Below are 24,732 nucleotides of genomic sequence, written 5' to 3' on the forward strand. Positions count from 1 at the left end.
GTTATTTAGTTTCAATGAGCTTGTAATTTGAAATGCGAATGATCGAGCGCTTTCGGGTTTTCGATTTTCTCTCTGATAAAACGACAAAAAGAGGCTTTTGATTTCATTGGGTCTTACGAGCGATGCTTCTGGAAGTCACAATTTTAGCTTGCCTTTTTTGAAGGTTAATAACTCTATTGATTTTATGCAGTTGATTTACTTTTAGTTTTTTTTTGTCGAGTATGACTGGAACCTACTTTCTCCCCGTCTTTAATGTGGAGTCTCAATTTCCCATTTTTTCCAATTTCTATGGTATTTTGTAATATAATTCAAAAGCGATTTACTGCTTCGAAAATTTCTAAAATGGAATAATACAAATTACGTTCGGTTAAAAAAAATATTTTTTGTTATTTTTCATTTTTTTCATGAAAATGATGATGAATAAATGATGAATTTTCCCGAATAAGAAAACTAGTTTGAACGTTACTGCATATTGATTTTAACATATCTCTAGGGGGTTTTCTACTGATGTTTAATCTTTTAACGCGGTTTTCTTAAAACCCTAAATCTTTTATTTCGGATGAATAGTATGAAAAAATTCATTCGATATAGAAACAAAATGGCGGCCCCTTGAAAATAAAGTATCGTTTTTAGCATGATTTTTCCACTTTGACCGGCTGCAAAAAAATCGTTTTTGATCAAAATATTGCGATTTTGTAGGTTACAGCGTTCGAGAATGTTGTCGTTTTGTAGGCGGGCAAAACCCGAAGTTGATTGGTTGAATGGTTAAAAAACGAGAATACCCGCAGATTCGAAAAATCTACACTCGAAAATTTTGATTTTATGGATGAACCCTTAATAAATATTTTGTAGTATAGCACACATGCCTAAGGGATCATCCATAAATTACGTAGCATTATATAGGGGAGGGGGGAGGTTTTCATTTTGTGACGATGTGTGATAACGGGGGGGGGGTAGGGGGTCATGTCAGGCTGCGTAACTTTTTTAAAGGGGAATAACTAACATCGTGTCTTACTTTTTAAAAAAATTGCCTTGGCAGGGGGGGGGGGGAGAGTTACCGTCAAGCTACGTAATTACCAGGGGGTATTTAGAGGTTTGTGACGAAATGCTACGATGGGGGAGGGGGGTGTTAAAAATTTCTCAAAAAATGCTACGTCATTTATGGATGGTCCCCAAGTCATCCTACTGATTCAAAAAAAATTAAAATTAAAAAATTAAACTTTTTGCCAAAATTATATAAGAGGACCCCTTAACAGGCTTTTGATCTGATATTTTTCCTTGATTATTGCATTTGCGCATTATAGGTGCAAAACCGCCGTCTTCCGCATTCGCCTTCCCCGCTGGTGGTGCTGGTTGTTAATTTGGAGGCGCTGAGCATAGGAATGGAGGTGTTGAGAGTAGGATGCCGATGCGACTTTTTTAAAATCGACTTTGAATCAAAATTCGATTTTTTTCATCCGATCGTTCCAGTTCGATGATTGACTACATAAATTTTTGGGAAATTAAAAACCGGCACTAGCTTAATCCTGTCGCTAAGTTAGCGTCTGATACAGATGTGACGAAGTCGAAACGTCTTCTTACTATTACCTAAATTTTTACCCATTAGGGAGAAATATAGAATAGTTAAAAAAAATCGATTTGCATTCGGAATTACCTTTAGAAAATAATACGATTTATTTTAAATCAATTTTTGTTCTCGAAGAATCGTTTTGTTTCACATTAAAATGTGGTCTTCGAAATTTTGTGGAATTTTCATCATTTCTTAGCAATTGAAAATACGACAAATTACGCAATTTGAATTGAATTGAATTCTAGAGACTCACTGCTGAAATCGCAGCAATTTAAGTCATTACTTTGACTGCGCAATTTTCGAATTCGGCTCGATATACTCAAAATTCAATAATTGCGCTGTTAATTTGACTATGTTTATTGCCAATTTTTAATAAATTTAGTTTTTGTAGTTAAAATTTCTGAGTTTTTAGCATCCAAGATTGCTAAAATGTTCAGCTGATGAGAATTTGGAAAAAATACTGGCACACCAGCGTGAAAATTGGTGTACACTGAATGCCTCATGTGATGGAACTGAATAAAAGCTACTTTTGTATGCTTTCTGGTAATCTGAAAAACTCATCTTTTGCATTTAGTAAATGTTACACATTGCAAATATTTGGGCTAATTTGAAATGTACTCAACGGCAGCCGTATTTGTCAGGAGCACCACCGTTTGCTACTGAGACCACCATGGTGAAAATGAAAGTATCAGTTTCCTTTGTGACAATGCACACTAGATTCAATAAGTAGCTGTTGTTTGTCATTTTTCTCGCACTTGCTCGAGAAAAAGAGTAAAGTAAACTTTGTGGCTATAGTCTTTGGGAACTGGAAAAAGTTTGTTGCACAAAAATCGATAATTGAAAAAAGTGTAATAGATTAAAAAATTTCTCGTGGTTACATTATAATTTGTCAAAACCAAAACCATTTTGTAGCTTTGAATCACGAAAATGGTAATTGTTGCAGTGTAATATTTCTTCGCACCTTCACTTGTTAACTTTCTCTTTCAACCAGCAGCGACAAAATCAGTTAAGTGGTTTTTAAGGATCCATCTGTTAAAGTTGTGATAGATGTGAAATGTGATTTTTTAGATCACTTTAATTAAACAGAACTCTCTCTAATCGCAGAATAAAACAAATAAGGGTTCAAATATTTAAATAAAATTATATGATCAAAAACATAATATAAAATAATGTGATCAAAAACTAAAATAGGTGTTCAATTGCCGTATTTTTAATCGTGTGTACGCAGTTTGCCACTACACGCGACTATTCTTTTCATTAAGGAATCTTTGGCTGCTGCTTATAAGTCGTTCAGTATACATTCGTCTCCACGATATTGTCGCTGCTGGGGACATGGTTTTTAAGGTCGTTTTTTGTTTGCTTTATTATTTTGTGAATGTGGCTTTGTGTATCCGTCATCTTTACTGTATGCTTGTTCGTTGGTAGTGCTGGCTGTTGGTTTGGAGGGACTGGTTGCATATTCGTTGATGGTTGTATAATAATGTTTGCGATACAGAAAGACTTGTTATCGTTTTTAAGTGAGGATCTTGACATCTACTTAAAATATATTCTCAATCTGTTTCATGTTTGTTGTTTAGATTACTAGTTTGAAGATGATACAAATTATATTTGTGCGGTTTTGGCTGACTGCGAGGACTTCGTTTTACGATTTTTATCCAGTACTGTTTTACAAACAATCAAACATTAACAAGACATAAATAACTAAATGATTTTTTAAAATCGTGTGAGAATAAATTTTATTTTTTTTATGCAGACCGATAAACTGTGATTTCTTTTCTCACCATCATTAAGTTAATTAAATTTCAAGTTTACTTCTAAACGGTGCTGAAATTTAAAAGCTGATCCTTCCTTAAATAGTTATTCCTCTAGTTGAACCAGTGGCAATAAAACATCCCATTGGATGCGCAAATAAAACAAAACCAAACAAAACAAGTCACTATAACATCCCCAATATGTCAAAATCCAAAAACAGACAAATCAATTTAGCTTAGTATTTAAAAAAAACAACAACAGAGAACAAAACCCAACTGGGACTTTGCAGCAACAACAACGAATGATCCTCCCGGGGAACGTAAATTCGCTACAACATACCCGCCATGGAATGGCAAATTAATCTGGCGTCTGCCGAAAATATCGATCCTCCCCTTTTCCGTCCAACCTCCTCGAAAACTGAGAGCTCTGCGGCAATGGGGCAGGGTACGTACGGATGCTTCTTTTGCGCTGCAAATAAATAAATATAAAACAAAAATATTTTGACTAACTCTGCCCGTCTGCGCCTGTCTTTTCAGCGGAAGTTCGTTAATTGATAGATTAGTATGAGACGAAACACATTCGTTCGGTTTCCACCGAATTTAATGGTCGAGTGTGTATGTAATTTATGCATAGGTCTTGAGTCGGCAATTACGGCAATTTCTTCACTCTGCCAGAACATTAAAAGAACAAATTTCGCTGTCGAACGTCTGATAAATGCCAGCGCTGCCGCCGTGTTGGTCAGTCAGTCAGTGTATGTAATTTAAATATTCTTGCCCTCCCATTCGCCAAAGGAAGAAATCCGAGGGGAGTGACTCGTCGTCTTCAGAGTCTCCAGGTCCATCAAGGAATAAATTTAGTACCCACATACTCAACAGGGCACGTATGTGTGTGTGTGGTAGCAAGACAAGCTAACTTATGAAAATATTCATCATCTACATTCTTCAACTCTTCTCCTGTTGAACCCCCCACCCGCTCCGATGGCGTTCTTCAGGAACGTCGGGGACTTAGAAGCAACTGCTACTGTTCGGAAGCTGACTCGGCGGGTGCACATGGAGATGATGAAGGCGACGTTCGGGCAAAGAGAAGAGATGTCAAAATTGATTGTCAGATATGTGTTTTTCTTTTCGAGAATAAATATTCTGCGCTCGAGAAGTTAGCATAATAAAGACAAATATTAATAAAAATAGATTTTTTTCTCCTACTCGCCGGTCGGTAGAGACGAACCGCGCGGGAGAAGAAAGTTCAGACGCACGAACATTTTTCAATTTCGTTAGACCCCCCGCTTCCCTGCACAACAATATGGTACGGCGACTTCTACCCCTTTCTCCCCCTCCCCAGGCTTTAGATGACCTCTTGGCTTGGCCAACGCGTAAAAATGAGTTTTTGACGAAAGGTGATAATTACATTGAAATTTTTGTTTTATTTTCTAACTTCTGTTTTTCAGGCACACCGATCAACCGTTTGCCCATTATGGCCAAATCGGTGCTGGATCTGTACGAGCTGTACAATCTGGTGATAGCCCGCGGTGGACTGGTGGACGTGATCAACAAGAAGCTGTGGCAGGAAATCATCAAGGGATTGCATCTTCCGTCCAGCATCACTAGCGCCGCCTTCACGCTTCGAACACAGTAAGTTTGGTCATTTGCATTCCTATAGTGTAGTGCACACATTCAGTTAGTTAAGAGACGTTCATCTATAGATGAACGCGGCCCTTTCTTGTCCGTGGTGTGTAGATAATGGACAAATGTCGATGTTGATTGACACATGATGAGAGTGACAATTTTTCGGCGGTTATTCATCGGAGCAAAAAAAAAGTGTCATCATTATGTATTTGTCATCACCGGACCGAAACTCTGGGAGGGTAATCAGTTTTCCTTATCGGCACCGTTCACGTAATTTGTAGTCGCATATATTCATGAATGTGTGTATCCGGTGAAGCTTAACAAAACGGTTGTCGATGTTGTAACGCGGCTGTCCTTGACTGGTGACACTTTTCCGTTCAAATTTTTCATCTTGTTTTTTTGCATAAATAGAATCTACTCAGAAGATGCCGATGGATAGGATAGGATTGCTCTCGAGAAGTCGGTTCAATATCCGCTCTTGAGAAAAATTATTGTGTGTAGTATTAGGTGACACAAACGGAGCGATATTGAGTATACTTGGAGTTGTTAATTCTATTACGCCGAATTTTTAAAGGTCCTCACACACCTCCTGCTCATGGTAACGTTACAGTAGCTTGTTTTACTTAAATAACTAGCTTTGGGGTTTGGGGCACTTCTAGATCACGCTTCTCAACCGCGCTCATCTATGCTTCAAATCCTTTTAACTGCTAGCTATTGAGTTAATTCTGAATACAACTTAGGTTTTCTTGCGTGGAGCATTTGTTCTCAAAGACTGTCAACAAACTTTTACAAATAAACGAATTGAATAAAAAAATTACTCTTGGGGGCGGGCAAAACGTAGTTGGTAAATCGATTGCCTTGTACGCAGCTCACCTGGGTTCGTATCCCAACCTCGCACATTGGGTTAGACATTTTTCTTAAGAGATTTTTCTAACCTGTAGAGGCGAACGACCTTAAGGTTGAAACCTCTATAATCGAAATAAAAAAACCTACTCATATTGACTGTGCGGATTTTTTTTCCCCCAAAATAGTGAATAAAATGACATGAGTTCAGGAACAAACACGTTTCTACATTACGAAAACAAGACCCTGAAAAAGAATCATGTGTTTTGTAATTATGTTCAATTTTACTTTAGTAATACCTGCATAACGCTTTATTAATGGAGATAGTAGTTTTTATTTTGTGAACTACAGTCACGATTTCCGCTATGTCAGTACCAAATTGATTTTCTGTACGTGTACTAATTCACGACTTTATAAACACTATTCATAAAATTGAATATTGTTATTTATTCATAGATTTAGATATATTATTCAGAGTCGTTGTGAACTGATTCACGATTTATTACATCTTGATCATGAGCTAGTTTTCGTGATTGTGAATTAGTTCATAACAACAAATCAGTCTGAATATTTTCACGTGAACTTTTCCGCTATACTCGGAATGATATTCCTGAATCTTTTCAATCCTCTTCAACTTTTTCATGATTCCTGATATATAGGTCACGATACAATATCCATGCTCGTGAAATAGTTCACAAAATTATAAAACATTATTCATGGATCCGTGAACTGGTTCTTGATTCATAGTACATTATTCACGATCTACCTTGCGCGCTCTTTTACAAAATTTACAAATTTTACAAAAAATTTAGAACACATTAAAAGCGCCACAAATCGTGTTTGTGATATTATTCTCAAAATAAAAAACCGCGTATCTCACACTTTTTTAATCCAGCTCATAATAAAATATCGCGATAACGTGCATTTAAATTACAAATGTCGTGGATGACATTATGAAATCCTGTACATGAATTACTCTACTCTGCCAGAAACTCGTGAATAAAATATAACGTTTATAATCATTTATAAAAATCACACTGCTCTGTCAGAAAAATCCGACAATCAGCTCATAAATAGAGGTGTTCTGGCAACATTACTGAAATATGTCTGCCAGTTCCCTGGTAAAGAGTTGTCAGCAATCCGCGTAGGCAAAATTGGAAAATAAAATCGATTTTTGCATTTTCTGAAAGTAGAATATAATAACAGTATTCTCTGGAAATTTTGGATAAATACGGAACGATTTACCGTTTTCTGTGTACAAGCAAATCGTACACAAATCTATACAGGCATTTTACGAAACCACGTCTTCGAATTCAGGACCATGAATACATCAAGAACTGTTCGAGCAATCCCCATAATTTTTTGTTTTATACTTTATTAAATTATCAATCCTTTGACCCATCCATTTCGCGAAATTTGAAAAAAATAGTTTTTTTATTTACATAATGGTGATTTTTGAGGCATTTTTTTCTCTTCAAAAACCTACCATTGCATTTACTCTCTTATATGCATTGCAGCTTCTTTCTCGACGACTTTCAAAAGCACACGAGAATATGCAAACGACAGGCGCGAAGTTCGAACGACCACGCGATATAAAGAACAATAACATACAATCGCTCAAGCCTTTAGCGATAATGCAATCCCGGTCACAACAACGATCATTTACGTAAGGCCCACGATCTAATGATGATGATGATGGTCCCACCTCATACCCCCACAAAGGTGTGAGCTGAACGATTTATCTAGAAGATTATTAATATTTTGACTCATGACAAAACCAGTTAACAAAAAAAACGGGCTGGTTCAATTTGCATACATAGTCTTTCCTTCAAAAGAACGTAACCAGATACATTTCGTTTCATTTACTCTGTAAGACTCCTCCCTGACCAAGACATCGGTACTATGACCTCCTACGCTAAGAAGTGACGGCCGTAGTGGCAGTGCAGAGCCTAGTCGAGTTATATCATCCTCATCAGAAACCTTTATTGAAAGTTGCCTACCACCAACCCAAGGCAATCAAAGAATATTCCTATCCGGGCATATTCTAGATTGAACAGGAAATGAACCCAATAACTTGTTATATCAGGAGTCATCAAGACGCATACCCTTTTGTCAAGCAAAGCCTTCACAACTCCATCATCAATTCGAACCCACTTTACGATTTAAAAAAAGCGGTCCCAAGAGCGGTTACCCCAACGCCCGTTCCCACGTGGACAGTAATCGATCTGGTTCCTACTTTTGGTCCTATCAGTCTTCGTCTCTATAAAACAAACTCATATACACTGGAAGTCTAAGGGCACCATGGCCTGATACTCTAGTACTATGAGGATCTAAATTGTAGACGCAAAATCACGAATCGCGCGAGCATTCAAGATCTTACGCGAATATGCAAGAAGATACACGGTTATACAAACGCATTTATAAACGCGAAGGTTCGTACACGCTATATACGCATTACGCATCCACGCGATCAAACCCGTTAACATACAAATGTTCGAACCCTGCGCGATAATACAACGCTGGTTGCAAACGAGAACATGCAATTGTGATCATCCACACAATCGTACACCCGTCACCCATGCAAACATAAAAATGCCCCTGTGATTATGTAAACGTTTTAATATCTATAATTATACAAACGTCCGTTCGCACGTGACAATGAATCTTTCACATCCGAAAGCTCCTACCCTCGATCCTAGCAGCCTATATGCATGGCTTCAGTTGGACCATTCTCAACAAAATGACATGTGTGTACATGAAGTACACAATTATTTTTGCGATGTTGGAGTTTTGTCCGTAGCCGGTCAAAAAATGAATTAAGACACCAAAAATAATTTGGGTGAAATTTTCAGCGCAATTATATGAGGATTACATGTATTTTTTTCATACGTTTTATATAAAAATTCATAACTTTTTTCAAAGAGATGGATTTTTTTTCGAAACTTGGTAGAGTGCTAGACCTCGATGCAAGGTTTCCAATGGATAAAAAAATATTTTTAAAAATATTGTATTATAAACATGCTCAGATTTCGGGTTTAAACATCAGACTCTCAGTCCACACGAACATTCATGAACCCACGAGAAAATGCAAATGACCGCACGGTTACATAATCAAATTTATACACGCGAAGTTGCATATACGTCAGCACACGTGACATATAAACGCGTACGCGATTAAACACGTTAACATACAAACGCTCCAATCCTACACGATCATTCACGCCCACCTGCGCCCACCTGCGCCCACGATATAACAAACTTAAAAATGCTTTGGATATTAAGTGAATGTTTCAGCCCTTATAAATGTGTAAACGCGGCCACAAGCGCGAACTTTAAATCACTACGTCATACATCTGAACGGCCCATCCAATATCACAATCAAAATCACGGCTCATTTCCTTTAACCTTAAGCAGTGTTTTAGTGACATTCGCCGTCTCGTTTGCCATTGTAGTGAGTAATCCTGGCAGGCAGCTCTTCTATGACCTATAAATAACAGTTCATGTTCCAAAGAAGGAAAGATAAGTAAAAAACAAAATGCAAAATGTACTTTTGCATTGTGTATATAATGGGTTAATAGAATCACATTAAAAAAAAAACAATAAGTGTAAATAAAAAAGAGAAAGCCAAATTGAAATGATTATCCTAATATCAGTGAAATGATGTTTCTGATGGTTAGGTACTGTTCATCGTACATATTGAATTTATAACATCATATTTTACTAAAATCCTAGAAGAACAGACAGTTTTATAATACATGTGTATAAGCCTACCCCTACTAGATGCATAACTTTGTCGACTATTTTCAAAGTTCTATATGGCTGTTAAACCTACTGAACGAAATGGCGACAGTAGCGCACCTGCTGGTGATATCCCAATAATCACAAAACTGGCCTTTAGTATTTAAACAAGCTAAAAGCTCAAGATGGACGTCTGTTCTCTGTTCCAAAATTGTTGATTGCTTAATGGGTCGAAGTAGCAGATTATTATCACATCGAACTATCAAAGCGGGAATCTACAGTTCATGACGTGTTATCAAAACAATAATTGAATTGTGTATTGCATTTGGGAAAAGAAACAAAATTATGAACAATTCTTGCTTCTTTCAACATCTTAAGATAGTTTTTTTTTAAATTATAAGGATATATCAATTTTTATACTTAAAAGATAAATAGGACAAGGAAGAAAGTCCAACTATAAAACTATAAAACACTAGTTTACAGATGAGCAATATGTGATTTATAAATTCAACATTTCATTAAACATTACGTTTATAAGCCCGAATATCATCCATCCATACACTCTCCTCCGAAATCAGACCTTATCGATCTCTATGCACAATAAGGAAAATATTGCACATTTTCTTTGTTGAAATATTATATATGTAAATGTATAGAAATGTATAGAAAGAACAACTCATGTTTGAAAGAAGGAAATATGCACAGAATGTTTAGATAAATAAGTACAAACATTGTCAGTACAAAAATAAATATACATCATTATATTTCGTCAAATAAATCGTAGTCGCTACTAATTAGCTCATATTCATGAATTTTTCTATTACGCTCATTCAGTCAAATAATCGTTTTGCAAAAATGGCATTCGTCTAAGCAACGCTTTCAACCAAATAACACATGGACTTATACTTCGTTACTTATACACGCTAGAAACAGCAAAGTCTCGTTGCCCCCGTACGGTGAGCGAGATGAGTGAATCACAAAACAAAGTGCGCTCACTAAGGAAAAATACAACCACGGTTGACTTCACTCACACCCGTATTAGGGTGCTTACAGAGTGGCAGCGAGAAGCTGAGCTGAAACTGGTACTGACATTGGGATGTGAGATGCGAGAAACCTGCTTGCTGCAAACCAAAGGGATGATGTCAGAGTGAGAGCCGAGCCAACAGTGCGCGAGATTGAACAGTTGATAAAAGTGAAAATAGAACTCTAGCTAAAGCTAGTGTCCCACGTTCAACTTCACCATATTCGCAATGAGGAACTGATAGCGTTCAGTGGTTTAGTCGCGGCAGACGGTTTCGTGATGAAAAACAACATGCAACACGACATCGAATATAAACATCCAAAGATCCACGGCTCCGTTAAGTTACCACATTGAGCCGTGTCAAATAAAAATAAAAAAACAAAGTCGAATATGACAACGTTAACACCAAAATTCCCGTGTATATTGACAACGATAAGACGAAAATTCGCCTACACGATCTGGCTCAGCACACTTACTCAGACTACATTAAAAGATTCATGTCGAAATACGGAGAAGTGCAATCCGTTACGAATGACACTTTGAGAAACTTTTCCTGGTAGTCGCAACGATGTTCACAGGTGGTGAGAATGCAGTTGAATTGACGTATTACTTCCTTCTTGACTTTTGAGGGCAAACCTTGGGCAGACGCCCACGTACAGTTTTGTTGTAAGCAGACAGCATGCTACGAAAAGCCGTGTGCTAAAACCACTAAAGATAATTTATCTACGATAATCAATACTAACAAAAAGCTTTGGACCTACGCTGTCAAAACACAATCAAATAACCAACCAATAACTGACACGAAACCAACTGTCGCTACACCACAGACATCCGCCCAAACAATAATTGTCGGTCAAGCAATAATCCTCGATATCACTAGACAAACGACCAGTACACCTAGCGAAATAATAAAGCCAGAGTTATTCAAAAACATAATAAGCATTTAACAACGAAAACCAAAACTGCTCTAGCGAAGACGACATGGACGTACACGAACACAATGGAGATCGACAACCAGCAAATAAAGGACCACCAAGAATGAAGATTCACACGCGTAACAATAATTTTCATATATTTTATTTTGAATTACTGTTTTTTTTATTTCTTGCACTATAAAAGAAAAACAGGAAATTTACGGCTCAGCAATACCAACGCCTATTTCAAATAACCATTAATAAAAAAATGTGACTAGGTATCACATGTGGTAGTTGGTAGGAAACGAGGCAGTCCGAACGGTGTTGGCACCGGAGGTTGTCAACGAGTTCATAAGATTATCTGCAGTTTCGTAGTTAGCTGAAGTCCTGTAACCTAGAGATGCGTGCAAAACTTGATCTATACAATAAGCTTTCTGTTGCTCTAATCGTTTAGTGCGTGACGCGTGAACGTTGAAGAAGACAGACTCTCAGATGCTCGGTGTGTTTGGGCGTTCACTATTTGGCGGCGCAATGGGGATGCGGAGAGTATTGCAGATGCGTGTACCTCGATTAGTGTAAAGTAGCTACTGACATCGGAAGGCTGCTAATCACGGCAGACTATAGTAGGCTGGGCATGTAGCTCACATCCCGGCCAGTTAAAGTTATATTCAGCTTAAAGTTATAATATTATATGTTGGTGGTCGCCGATTGCGGAACAAGCTCCACAATGTCAGCATATTGTTTGCAGATCCTTTCCTGCCTCGTAAACTGATTAGTAATTCGTGCATGTAAAATAATTTATAAAACCATAATATAAGTTTCTATTTTCATGTTATAGTTCATGGAAGTATGCAATTTTGTGCATGGTCTGACTATTTTCACGCAAACAATTTCACAGAGTTCATATTATTCGTGTGTCCGTTGTTGTTTCGTGAACTTTTTCTTAATTTATGGTATATTAATCACAATCTATTTTACGTGTTCGTGAATAAGTTCACGAATTTAGATGATTACTCTAATCGTACTCACTTTCATGGTCTTGTCTATAGTTCAAGCAACTTAACCCGTGGTTTTGGTATTTAACGTGAAATTTTATACAAAATTCGAAATATTATTCTTAGTTCTGATTTCGCCGCGTAAACTGTTTCCTGGTGATATTCGTGCTTGTGAAATAGTTCACAATACCGCTGATCGATCGATGCTCTAGTTAATATATTATACATTAGAGAGCATGGTCTTAATATTTACATGGAAAATATTTCACGATACTCTAACAAGTGTTGAGCTCCATCACGGTACTGATGGCAAACCTGTTAGATTAAAGATAATGGAACGGTTAGCAGTCAAAACAGTAAGCGATGCTTATTAAGATACGATTCTTACTGCAATGAACTGAAAACAGTAAGACGGTTCTCTTCTGAATCTCTCACTCATTGGAATCATTATTGAGAGGAATTGAAGCTGACTATCATTTTATTTACAATATACATACCGTTCTGTCGGTCAAGGTAGCATTAACAAACAGGCGATTTCACATAGCATTGCATAAAAGAAGCAGAAAGGTGGAGAAGAAATCAACAAAGCACCGCATGCTGCCTGAATACAATACATTGATAATATTTTGTTTGCCATACCAATACAAAATAAATCGTACTTAATCTATCATTTCAATTCGCTTTCTCTCGCACGGCTTCTGTGAAGGATACTAAAACAATATGATGAGAAAAATGAAAATAAAATAACGATCATTTTTGTAGTGATACGCTCACTTCATATTTACCGTCACAATTCAAAGACCATCGTGAGATTGCACAGCACTGACTCCAACCATAGATCCATTCTTGTTTCGTCACCTAACTTCTGATTTGTAATATATTAGATGAGACTCACCATTCGTTTTTGTTAAACAGCTTACAAACCCAAAAAATCTACTTTTAGGCTATATTTCATATAGCGTGCAATTTTGTACTTCTGGAATCAGAATGCATTGGCTCATTTGGCACGTTCCTCATCATACTATGTTGCGTTTCGGCTTCGCCTCATCAGAAACCGACACTAACACATTGTCGGAATAGATTAGCGCCGGCTTGACGCAAATCCCTTAAAACTAAAACACACTATGTGTTTCAATCAAACGACTGATCAAACGTGATGTCCCGTTCGAGCAGAAGTTCTGTTTATGCCGATGAGACACAAGTGAAGCCGAAACTTGTCTTGGCTTAGCAGGCCTATGCGAAAGCACTATGCTATATTTCACCCTAAGGAGGAAAATTTGGTAAAAACCAAAATTTCTCACTAGGGTGAAAATTTGTTGGTAAAAACCAGTCTTTGTACAGGAGGGCCTGCTAAGCCAAGACAAGTTTCGGCTTCACTTGTGTCTCATCGGCATAAACAGAACTTCTGCTCGAACGGGACATCACGTTTGATCAGTCGTTTGATTGAAACACATAGTGTGTTTTAGTTTTAAAAGATTTGCGTCAAGCCGGCGCTAATCTATTCCGACAATGTGTTAGTGTCGGTTTCTGATGAGGCGAAGCCGAAACGCAACATAGTATGAAATAAGGATTTGTGCCCTCCTGTACAAAGACTGGTTTTTACCAACAAATTTTCACCCTAGTGAGAAATTTTGGTTTTTACCAAATTTTCCTCCTTAGGGTGAAATATAGCATAACGTTCCTCATGTTATTCGGAGATTTGTGCCTCGCCATGTCGTCTCATCATTTTCCTGTCGGGAAGGGAAGGAAGGTGAAAAAAGGTAGGGAATGGACAATGACAGCACAAAACAATAAACAGCTTATGTTGTCACTACCGAAGTAATACTGAACCCTACTGATAAAGCCTATAGCTCTTTACCACACTCGGCTAGGAACAATAGCATATCCTTGAGCTTTAGCTCCCTGCGCATGGGCTCATCTATGTATGGAGAACCAAAAGTTTAATATTTAAGTAATCCTCGTGGTTGCCCAATACACGAATGCGAATAGTCTACAGAAAAAACAATGGGTCCAACGGTGTCCTACACGCTATGACTATGAAAGTGCGTTCGGTCTGTCTGTTCACCGCCGGTGGTACTGTCATCTGCGCAAGAGGAAATCATTAAGAAAATAACAAATTTAGACAAATAAACGTATATACACAAGTTGAAAGTGACGATGCCGCCGCGGCTTCGGTTTTTGCATGTTGCGTCGCTGGTGCGTCAGTAACTGAACTGCTGCGACGAATACATCATAAATTATGATTATCACTTTATGACGAATCGCATTCATCCCATATTTAACTGTCTCTCTCTCGCTCTCTCTCTCTATCTCTCCGAGGAAGGTGTTTTTCTTTTTTTCTGTCCCGCGACAATGACACTATTAATTCGGTTTCGCCTGTACAAGAAAGGTATGTGTATGCGCGACACCGAAAAGTGACGTGAAGGCAAACGAAGCGAGTCTTTTGCCGCGAAATATTAATTTAATATTCAAATTATCCGCAATGTCAAAAGCCGTTACTAACCGAAGGGGGGGGGGGGTGAGAAATCGAAGAGGTGACTGCTTTTCCGTCCACGTATGTGTCTGTCGCGCGGTATCTGAATGAAAGTGGAACACCTGCGGCATCAAAGTGCGTCGGTTGCAGACTGTCAATCATTTTGGATGCGCATTGTTTTGCCCCTACTTTTGTGGGCATTCTTTCTGTTAGCTAAATTATTATCATGCATCCCAGGTGTTAGATCGAGACCGACTTTTGCGCGCCTCGTGGGTGTTTGTCGTTGTAAAGGTGGGAAACATTCCTTTGGTGTTTGAATGCTTTTTCGAAAATTATTATATCTGTGTCTCCTGTAGAAACCCTATTGGAAATCCAAATTAAATCATTTTTTTAAATTAGATTATTAAACTCGTGTAAAATATAAGTAAACTTGCCAATTTATTCGGCTGAATTTTCCAAAACTGATAATAATAATAATAGTCCAGTCACTAGGTCAGTGTCGGATTCTGATGAGAAAGTCGAAACTCAAATTCCGTGAGTAATTTAAAGTATTTCTGCTCTTCACGCTCAAAAACAGTTTTGAACAATTTTCTCCTCAGCGAGGAAAAAATAGTTTTTACATAAATTGTTCTCCACTAAGTAGAAATATAGCATAGTGCGTATTGCATTTGGCTTGCTAAGGCAAACCAAGTTTCGATTTCATTATTATTTTCAAATCACCTTAATCAGAACTCTTTTTCACGCGGGACATCACGTAGGACTAGGGGTTTGCTCAGAAACACAAAAGGTGTTTTCGTTGTTGGGAGCTAGTTTCAATTCGGCACTAGCTTAATCCTGTCACTAAGTTAGTGTCGGATTCTGATGAGACGAAGTCGAAAGTGCATTCCATAACTAATTTGCTAATAATATTTTTTTTACATCCTGGTACAAGTGCATAAAACGACTATGAGTTCAAGGCAGATTCAATTTGACTATAGGGGGAAACGATTGAGTTTGTAGTTAGGGTGCAAAACATTTTAAACGCAATTGGCTGTACATATAGAAATAAAACAAACCTGCGTTTAAATTCTGTAAACAACACGAGAACCGTGTAACATTTCTCGGTTCGTTACTCAACATTTCCGATTAGGAATTTTTTATACCCTGGACAGATTAAACTACAGTTGAAGAACTGTTTACATATCCATTTTACCCATTTCACATAACTTTTCTCAGCCTGCCGTTTACCTATTAACCAGCTTAATGACTTTTTAATGGATTAATGCTAATTCGATCAAACATTGCTTGCCGTTTGAATAAAACAATTAATTAGGAATTCACAATTACCTTTAAATGCTAAAACATGCGATCGAATCGACGGGTGTGAAAACTATGCCACCAGCACGTAGCATGTTTTATTCATTTAATTTTGATTATATTTTTATATGTGCGCGCTGCTTAGCGTTCCTCCCAAGGTTTCCACGAACAAAGAAAATATTAAAAAAAATAATAAACGCAAAATCAAATCAGAATCGCTTCGCCGAACTGCAGTTCAATTTTGATTTGCTTCACTCGATTAATTTTAATGCTCGTATTTTGACTCGAGTCCGCGCACCTCGTCGCTCTCCACAATCCCATCTGTTTGGGGTCCCTGGGCTGTTTTGGAAATGTGGCGAGCGTGGACGGGTAGGGTAGCACAACCTGCCCCCATCGGCAACGCAAATCGATGCATTTATTATCGCAAATAAAAGATTATGAACAATAAATTTGTGCTTAGCAGCGCAGTGTGTATTGTTGTAGCAGAAGCGGTCGCACCGCGTTGGTTGGTTGGTTGGTTGTGCGCAGACCCAGGACCCAGCGAGAACGCGGATTGAGTGAAGTTTTGCATCCCGTAGACGGCAGACACGGACGGTGATGGGCCGTAAAGCTGAATCGAATAGCGAGCGAGAAGTGTGTACTTCTGTTCTGATGTTTAACGATTCGGGAGAATATAAATGACCTATCCATCATCATCATCTTGGGGAGCAGTTTGGTGGATTAGAGGGATGGTTGCTAGCTGATCGGATTTCAGCGGGATGGATGCCATTTCTTGGGGCCAGTTGCTTCGTATGTCGAAAGCTGGATACGGAAAGTAATCGTGGGTAAGGTTTATTTTAAATCATTGAAAACTCTTTTTTTTAATTCATGTGCATATGAAATTTAACCGGCCACCAAGTTTTAACAATGTCGTCTCACGTTATAAAACTCTCCTGGAATCGTATGGTTTCATATGCACGAACACATTTCCGACTCGCCCAGCTAGTTCAAATATTCTTGATCACGTTGTTTGTAGACTGGAGGATGCTGCTCGCTTACGAAACGACACGGTTTACACCATAGTTAGTGATCACGTTCAAATTATATCTTCTTATAAACTTGCAGTAAAAAGAGAACCCGTTAATTTGACTAAATCAATAATCAATCATCAAAAACTCAATAACGACTTCCAAAATTTCATAGAAAACATCGAGTTGATTGATGATGTCTTACAAATATCATCACAACCTACAATTCTTTACTTGCGGAAAACACTAGAACGGTCTCCAAAACTTTTAAATGTAAAGGCGTTTTTTGCCCCTGGATCAATTTCGATTTGTGGACACTGATTAGAATCAAAAGTAATTATCTGAAACGAGTAAAAAATAACCCCAATGATGAAAACCTCAAAGCTCTTCTACAACACATAACTAAAAAAGTTAATGTAATGAAAAAGCGGTGCAAAAAGGCCTACTTTGAAAACTTTCTATCCAACACAACTCATTCAAAACTTTGGAAAAATATTAATACCATTTTTGGTCGTTTAAAGTCGGATGTTCCCATCAGCCTAATTTGCAACGATATCAGAGTCACTGAGACTAAAGAAGTATGTAATGTTTTCAACGAGTATTTCTCTAGCATTGGCAAAAATTTGGCTGACAATATTCCCACGAGTCCCAGCTCAAATCCTATTACAAATATACAACACGTCCAAGAAACAATCTTCTTGCGTCCTGCAACCATAAACGAAGTGATCCTTTCGATTAAAGACCTCGAAAAAAATAACAGTTGTGGTCCTGATAAGATCCCCGCTAGTGTTCTTAAGAGTAACTGTACCGCTTTTGCAAACATCCTAACCAAAGCTTTTAATTTAATAATTCAAACCGGCAGGTACCCAGACTGTTTAAAAATAGCCCGAGTAATTCCAATTTTCAAAGCTGGTGATCCAAACCAACCTTGCAACTATAGACCAATTTCAACATTGTGCGTTTTCAATAAAATTCTTGAGAAATTGTTCATCACTCGACTACTTGAGTTTTTGAACAAACACAACATAATTTACAACTACCAGTATGGGTTCAGGCAGGGCTGCAGCACTTTAATTGCAATGACCGAACTAATTGACTCCATCATTAGTCAAATTGATAGCAAAAGAATTGTTGGTGCCCTTTTTCTGGACCTAAAAAAAGCATTCGATACTCTGGATCACTCAATCCTGCTGAAGAAGTTAGAATGCTATGGTATCAGGGGATTAGCAAATCATATTATTCGTAGCTATCTGTCGTATAGGCACCAATTCGTATCTATTGGAGACTCGTGTAGCTCTTATAGACCAATAGAAATAGGAGTGCCCCAAGGCAGTAATATTGGGCCACTGTTATTTTTATTGTATATCAATTACCTAGGTAGACTCGGGTTAAAAGGGACTCCTCGTCTTTTCGCGGATGACACAGCGTTGTTCTACCCGAACAACAACTGCCTGGATATTGTACGCGACATTGAATCGGATTTAAAAACACTAACGACGTATTTCAACGAAAACCTCCTTTCCTTGAACCTATCAAAAACTAAATATATACTGTTTCGTTCATCTAGAAGAGCTATAGGCGTGCATCCAGACCCAAGAATGGGACAGTCTGTAATTCAGGAAACTAACTGCTTCAAATATTTAGGACTTCACTTAGACCCCACACTCTCCTGGATTGAGCATATAACATCTATAGAGAGAAAAGTTGCATCGTTATGTGGGGCTATGCGTAAAGTATGCTCTTTTGTTCCCCAGCATGTACTTCTAAAATTTTATTATGCGCACATCCACTCATTGCTGAACTACCTTGTATCTGTGTGGGGCCGTGCCAGTATCTCGAATCTGAAAAAGCTACAAACGGTTCAAAACAGATGTCTTAAAATTATTTATAAAAAACCATTTATGTACCCTACTATTTTGTTATACAATAATAATGCCCATAACATTTTACCTTTGCTTGGGTTGACTAACTACCAAACAATAATATACATCCACAATGCTTTGCATAACACTATTGCTCATAATAATCTAGAATTTACAACAGGCATTCGAGCTCACAGCACTAGACAAGCCAATCATTTATTATACTCCAGAGTATCCACGAACCTTGGTCAAAGACGCATTTCTTTCATCGGACCTAAGTTATTCAACCAGCTTCCTACTGATTTAAAGCAAATAACATGTCGCACTCGTTTCCAAGCAAAATTGAAACTAATTTTAAAAAATAAAATAGAAGAATTTTTAATATAAACTTCGTTCACCACCAATCGAGCTTATTCCTTTAGCTATAATTGGTTAACATTTTTTTTAATAAAAACAATTGATAAATGCATTTTTTTCTAGCAATTAGTAATAAAGAAATTTAAATTATTATGAGCTTCCTGCAAAGCTACGATGGGACCCTTAAAAGGATTCTTTTCCGCTGGGTACTCGCCGTAGCTTCTTGTCAAATTTTGTTTTTTGTCGGTCTCGTATTGTTTTTTTTTGTTCTCAGCGTTTCCGCGATTCGTAACTTTGTTTTGTTGTGCTGACCTTTTTTTGTACGCTGAGAACTGATGTGTCCACTACCAGGGGGCTCCGTTTGTGAGCTTTTTGGTGTGCGGGTAAGAGGCGGGCTATTAAAAAAAAAAAGTTGTGAAGTTATTTTAATCAACACATTGATTGAAGATTAAGTTAACATTGAAGTACACTATTATTGATTTATATAACGCGTTTTTTTTCATCATGGCTAAACTTCCCAAATAACATTTCTAGTTTAATAGCTTATATTATTCACAACAAGTGCATTCTAAGTTTTAAGAAGGGCTTCAACAGTTTCATAAAACCACAATTGTTACTAGGGTTCAAATCATGTAGATTATTACGAATTATGAATCGTTGAGGACAGGGCTACATGCGATTGAAAAGGTTAGAATATAACGACCAAGAACCAAAGTTAAAACCGATCATTCACGGTCGAAAACCGTTTCAATGTCCGAAATACAAACTATAATCAGTAGCACGAAACTCGCGTCAATGCACTTGTGTTTTAATATTGTAAATTTTAAATAAATTTGCGAAAAATAGGCTGATAAAATCACGACCACGTCATCGCATGCGACGATCAAATCCTTCATACGCATACAATGCTCAAATTTCTCAGGGAACCAGGTAGGGAATTCGGAAGTAAATAGTTGAGAAAAAACAGCTTATGTGTTTTCTTGTTTTGTCTATCTCTTTCCTCGGCTGGGATTGAACCCAGACCCACTGGGGTGTGTGGCAGTCAACCATCCCACTCACGTTAACAAATGTTATCTAAACACCACCAAAAATTTCACTTCTCAAAATCCCTTCGAATGCCGCATTATTTGCTAGGGTTCCTAGTGCTTGTCCTTTTAGTGAGAGCCTGTTATCTCTCAGCACCGGTCCAATATCGGTACTGAAATGTTTTTCTTAAAAAAAACTAAAAAACATCAGATGTTAAAAAATATATTTTTATTTTCTTCAGTCTACCCTCTAATCTCGCACGAAGCAGATGCAAAAAATTACTCTGTTACAACTGTCAATAAACCAAGCAATCAATTTTAGTACTTAGTTGCTTATCCACTGCACAAACAGTACAGTATCGTTCCACTGGCTGAGTAGTGAAGTCAGAAAACCACAGAAGTGAAGTGCCTCTACTATGAGATTTACCGTTGCAACTGACTTTAAATAAATTCGTATTAGATTAAATATGCGCTTGGTGGAACCGTGCCCAAATGTGATAACGAAAATGATCATCACGGAAGTGGCTACATCGTGAGCGTAATGTGGTACTGCCAACGTTCACAGAAGTTTAACTTAGGCGTGTCATTGTGAAGAATTTCATGTAACACAACATCGAATACAGCAACCTTTTGAGCCAAGGTTGCAGTGTATATGAATGACGATGAAATCAAGGTACGTGGATCTGCATCGCGCACTAACGTGGAGTGCCTTAAAAGAATCACGTCTAAATAAGTGGTATTGAAATCCATTAGTTGAAAAAACTTTTTCGCATGAATTTTCAACAGTTCATGTTGTGAGAATACAGATATTCCTTTTTACCTGGCTATGGATGCCTAACACATATAATCAAACAACGCTGATCACAAACTCAGGTCAGATCCCTATATGCCCTATTCGTATCGAGATTAGGTACCAAGTCGGCGTTAGTTCTTTTATAGATTAATATTTAACAGCAAAATGTATATAGGAGTGACATAGGCCCGAAACTTATTATTTCGGCATATAGCGAATAACCCAACCCGAATGTTTCTTACGGGACATTCCAAAAAATCTATTTTTTTAAATTCATGCTAGGGTGGATGTACCAATAGTCGCATGCTTAAGGAAAACTTTTGATAAAAAATCGATTAATAGACCTATGGGCAATGTTAATACATTAAACGAAAGCTTTCAGTCCCTACTTCATAGGAAAAATATAAAGATGGCTTAATAACCAATTTATGTATTCAAAATCGCTTGTACCACTATAGGAACACATGTACCAATAGTGGTGCTAATCGCTAATTTCGGTTCCTATTGTTGCAAATCCCATTGCTTTCTTATGGGACTTGCAACTATAGGTACACTACATCAACTATAGGTGCAAGGGAGCTCAAAATTCTAAGAAAATCATTTTTTTCGATAGTTATTTGAGCAAATTTCAAGGATAACAGTTTTATTGTCGCATAATTTTAGTGCGATGAATCGATAAAAAAATATTTGTTGATGGTTGGTACCTTAGTTAGGCGTATAACCCACTACTGCAACTATTGGTACACCTCAACTATAGGAGCACCCACCCTACTTGGGAATACATGAATGAAATATGGTTGTATTTATTCATGAATCAATAGTTAAAATATCAAATTGCGTACAACGGGAGTTATAGTCGCTAATCTTCTAATGTCACCTTGATGGCCGATGTTTGAAACAGGCCCCTATTTGTGCTGAAAGATTAGGTTAACTATATTGCTCATCAAAAGCTTTGCATAGTACCGAAAATACCGGTACTTATATTTATGCAGTATTTTCGCTATTTCGGTAAAGAATGGGTCGGTATTCCCGGGATTTTTGGTACCGGTATTACCCGTACCACAACGTTAATGTTTACGCGACAGTCATCAATAAAGTTGATCAGCTATTTACTACTATGAATCATCCCCTGATTGGATTATTAAAAAACGATTGAACCCACGTAGCAGTGAAATCAAAGTTTTCTTATACATATTGCTGTTTCTCATTCATTAGTGTACAGAATTTATGCTAAGTTTGTACCTAACTAAAGATTGGGTGACACAGTTTCGAGTCCTGCACGTATAAAACCTCTATTAGAATGAATTAATTATAAAAAAGTCAATAAAATGAATGAAATTAACAAAATGAATGAAATTATCACAGTGAATATAAAGAAGAAAGAGCTTTTTTTCGAACAATTCGAATTAGTTCTGCTATGTATATGATATTCTTTTGAATACGACTAGTGGTATAGATTTGTCATGAACTTTCATCAATTAAAACAAAAAGCATAGTCCAAGCTTGATCCAAAAAATCTGGAATCATATACTGACAAGAGGCAAATGAAACGCTAATTCTTCAACTTATCAAAGTTAGGTTTTGTGCTCTTCATACACTAATTAGTTTACATTTACTGATTACTCGTGGACCATCGAAATGAGTGAATCGCAGAAGCTCCAACCAAATTCGGTCTGCCGGTGATTCATTTAGCATAATACTTAAATTACGTGGTTGTATAGGACTACATTAAAATTTATATATAGATTCTGTGAAAAGTAATATATAGATTCTGTGTGTGTTCCTACCAGATTATGCAATACAAAAATTACGGCGATATCATTACACAGAGCATTGTTTTCACATATCAACAGCACATTAAAATGTGTCAATTCTGTGATCATACAGCATATTGCAAAAAGGCAGCTCTAAAGCCGCGCAAACTCATCTATGGAAATCATATCCAACTCACAATCTATAATACCGCAAGCTAAATCAAAAAGGATTACACAATTGTAGTTGCTATTCAAGCATTAACGAAAACGGCAAAAGTTATCACAAAATCGCACCTTTTACGAGGAAACTAATACCACCGAAGGAGTGTCACGTAAATGCAAGAATAGAGGAATAGCAATTGCATTAACTGGTTGCATGCAGCATTAAAGATGAAAACATGAACGAATATGACACCAAAAGTGAAATTAATGACTTCCCAGAAGCAGTTGAAAATCGGACGGCTGGCCACTAATATTCGTTTTTTGTTATTTTTATTTTTTATATCTGAAAATATGGAAGATACCCTCGGCTCCGTTGAGCTAGCGTATTGAGCTAAAGTAAACAACTATTGCACAGTTCCCACCAAATCGAACTGCACAGTATGAAAATGTGATCAAAAGTGCAACTCCTTTGACCTGACAGATTATAGACATTGGAAAGAGTCAAAAACAAACTTCTTACTTTTAGTAGCTGGTAGGTTAGCATGGCTGGCAGTATCCCGGTTTTCATAATATATTTGATCGAAAAAGTTAATTGTTTGTCGATTTCATATCATTTCATTTGGCAACCGTGAAAAAAGTGTGATAGCGAAGTGCATCAAATCGTAGTCGGTATCGCAGGATCACATGAAAAGGAGTAGAACGTGCCACAAGCATCCTCTTGAATAAACTCGAGAAAAAGCTTAGAAGGAAGTTACGAAAAGATGTCTCCTTATTCCGCATTGATTCTTACAATGAGCTTACCGGAAGTACGCGGTAATAGAATATATTGTTGTATGACGTGTTGCAGGTTGTTAAGCACCATAAACGTTGAATGTTATCAGTATATAATTTTGGCTATAATGGAATTGTATGAAGTGAAAGTTTAAACTTTATTTTTATTTTATATCGTGTACAGAAGGACAGGTATGGCAATAATGAAAATCAACAGCCCCTGAGTTGAACCGAAGTGTGTAACTACTTTGCTGAATCAGTTTGCTAGACCAATCCACAACAAATAGAATAACGAGCACCATTACAATTATAAAAGAAACATTACTTATCGCAGGACAAACTATTTGCAGGTGAACGGGAGCCCGAAAAAAAAATCATTTTTTCATTTTCAAAATTAAACATCAGACTTGCGTTTCGCGCGAATATTGGAGAGCCCACTTGAATATCGGTTTCTCCTCGTCAGTAGGTAGCTAAATCCGGTAAATGGCACGCAATTTAGGCGCCGTTCAAAAAATTCGTAACGCAAAAATTGCTTAAAATTGGCTCTCCCCTTCCTCATGTAACAAAAATATCATAAATTTCTCTATCACACCTTCGTAACAAATCCATTAATTTTTTTTCAGTAAAACATGCCACGTGACATTATAGCTTACTCTCTCTTACCCATATCACTACATATAACAATTTGTCATACCCTCTACTCCTAAAAGCGTTGGAAGTGTCCCCTAACGTGCCCTTTGAAACAACTTGTCGGGAAGATGATCGGCTCATCCTCGG

The 24,732-nt window shown here is 37.4% G+C and overlaps 1 protein-coding gene across 5 annotated transcripts in view; it reads left to right on the forward strand.

The window, feature by feature from the left end:
* Nucleotides 1–24,732, forward strand: part of LOC131688433 (protein dead ringer) — a 364,954-nt gene that overhangs the window by 311,609 nt on the left and 28,613 nt on the right. For all 5 annotated transcript variants that reach the window (XM_058972658.1, XM_058972653.1, XM_058972655.1 and 2 more), the window contains exon 6: nucleotides 4,767–4,950. In XM_058972658.1, the coding sequence (XP_058828641.1) occupies nucleotides 4,767–4,950 (184 nt within the window). The remainder of the gene's footprint in view (nucleotides 1–4,766; nucleotides 4,951–24,732) is intronic.

The sequence above is a fragment of the Topomyia yanbarensis genome, chromosome 3 (assembly GCF_030247195.1).
Source record: "Topomyia yanbarensis strain Yona2022 chromosome 3, ASM3024719v1, whole genome shotgun sequence".
Lineage (NCBI taxonomy): Eukaryota > Metazoa > Arthropoda > Insecta > Diptera > Culicidae > Topomyia > Topomyia yanbarensis.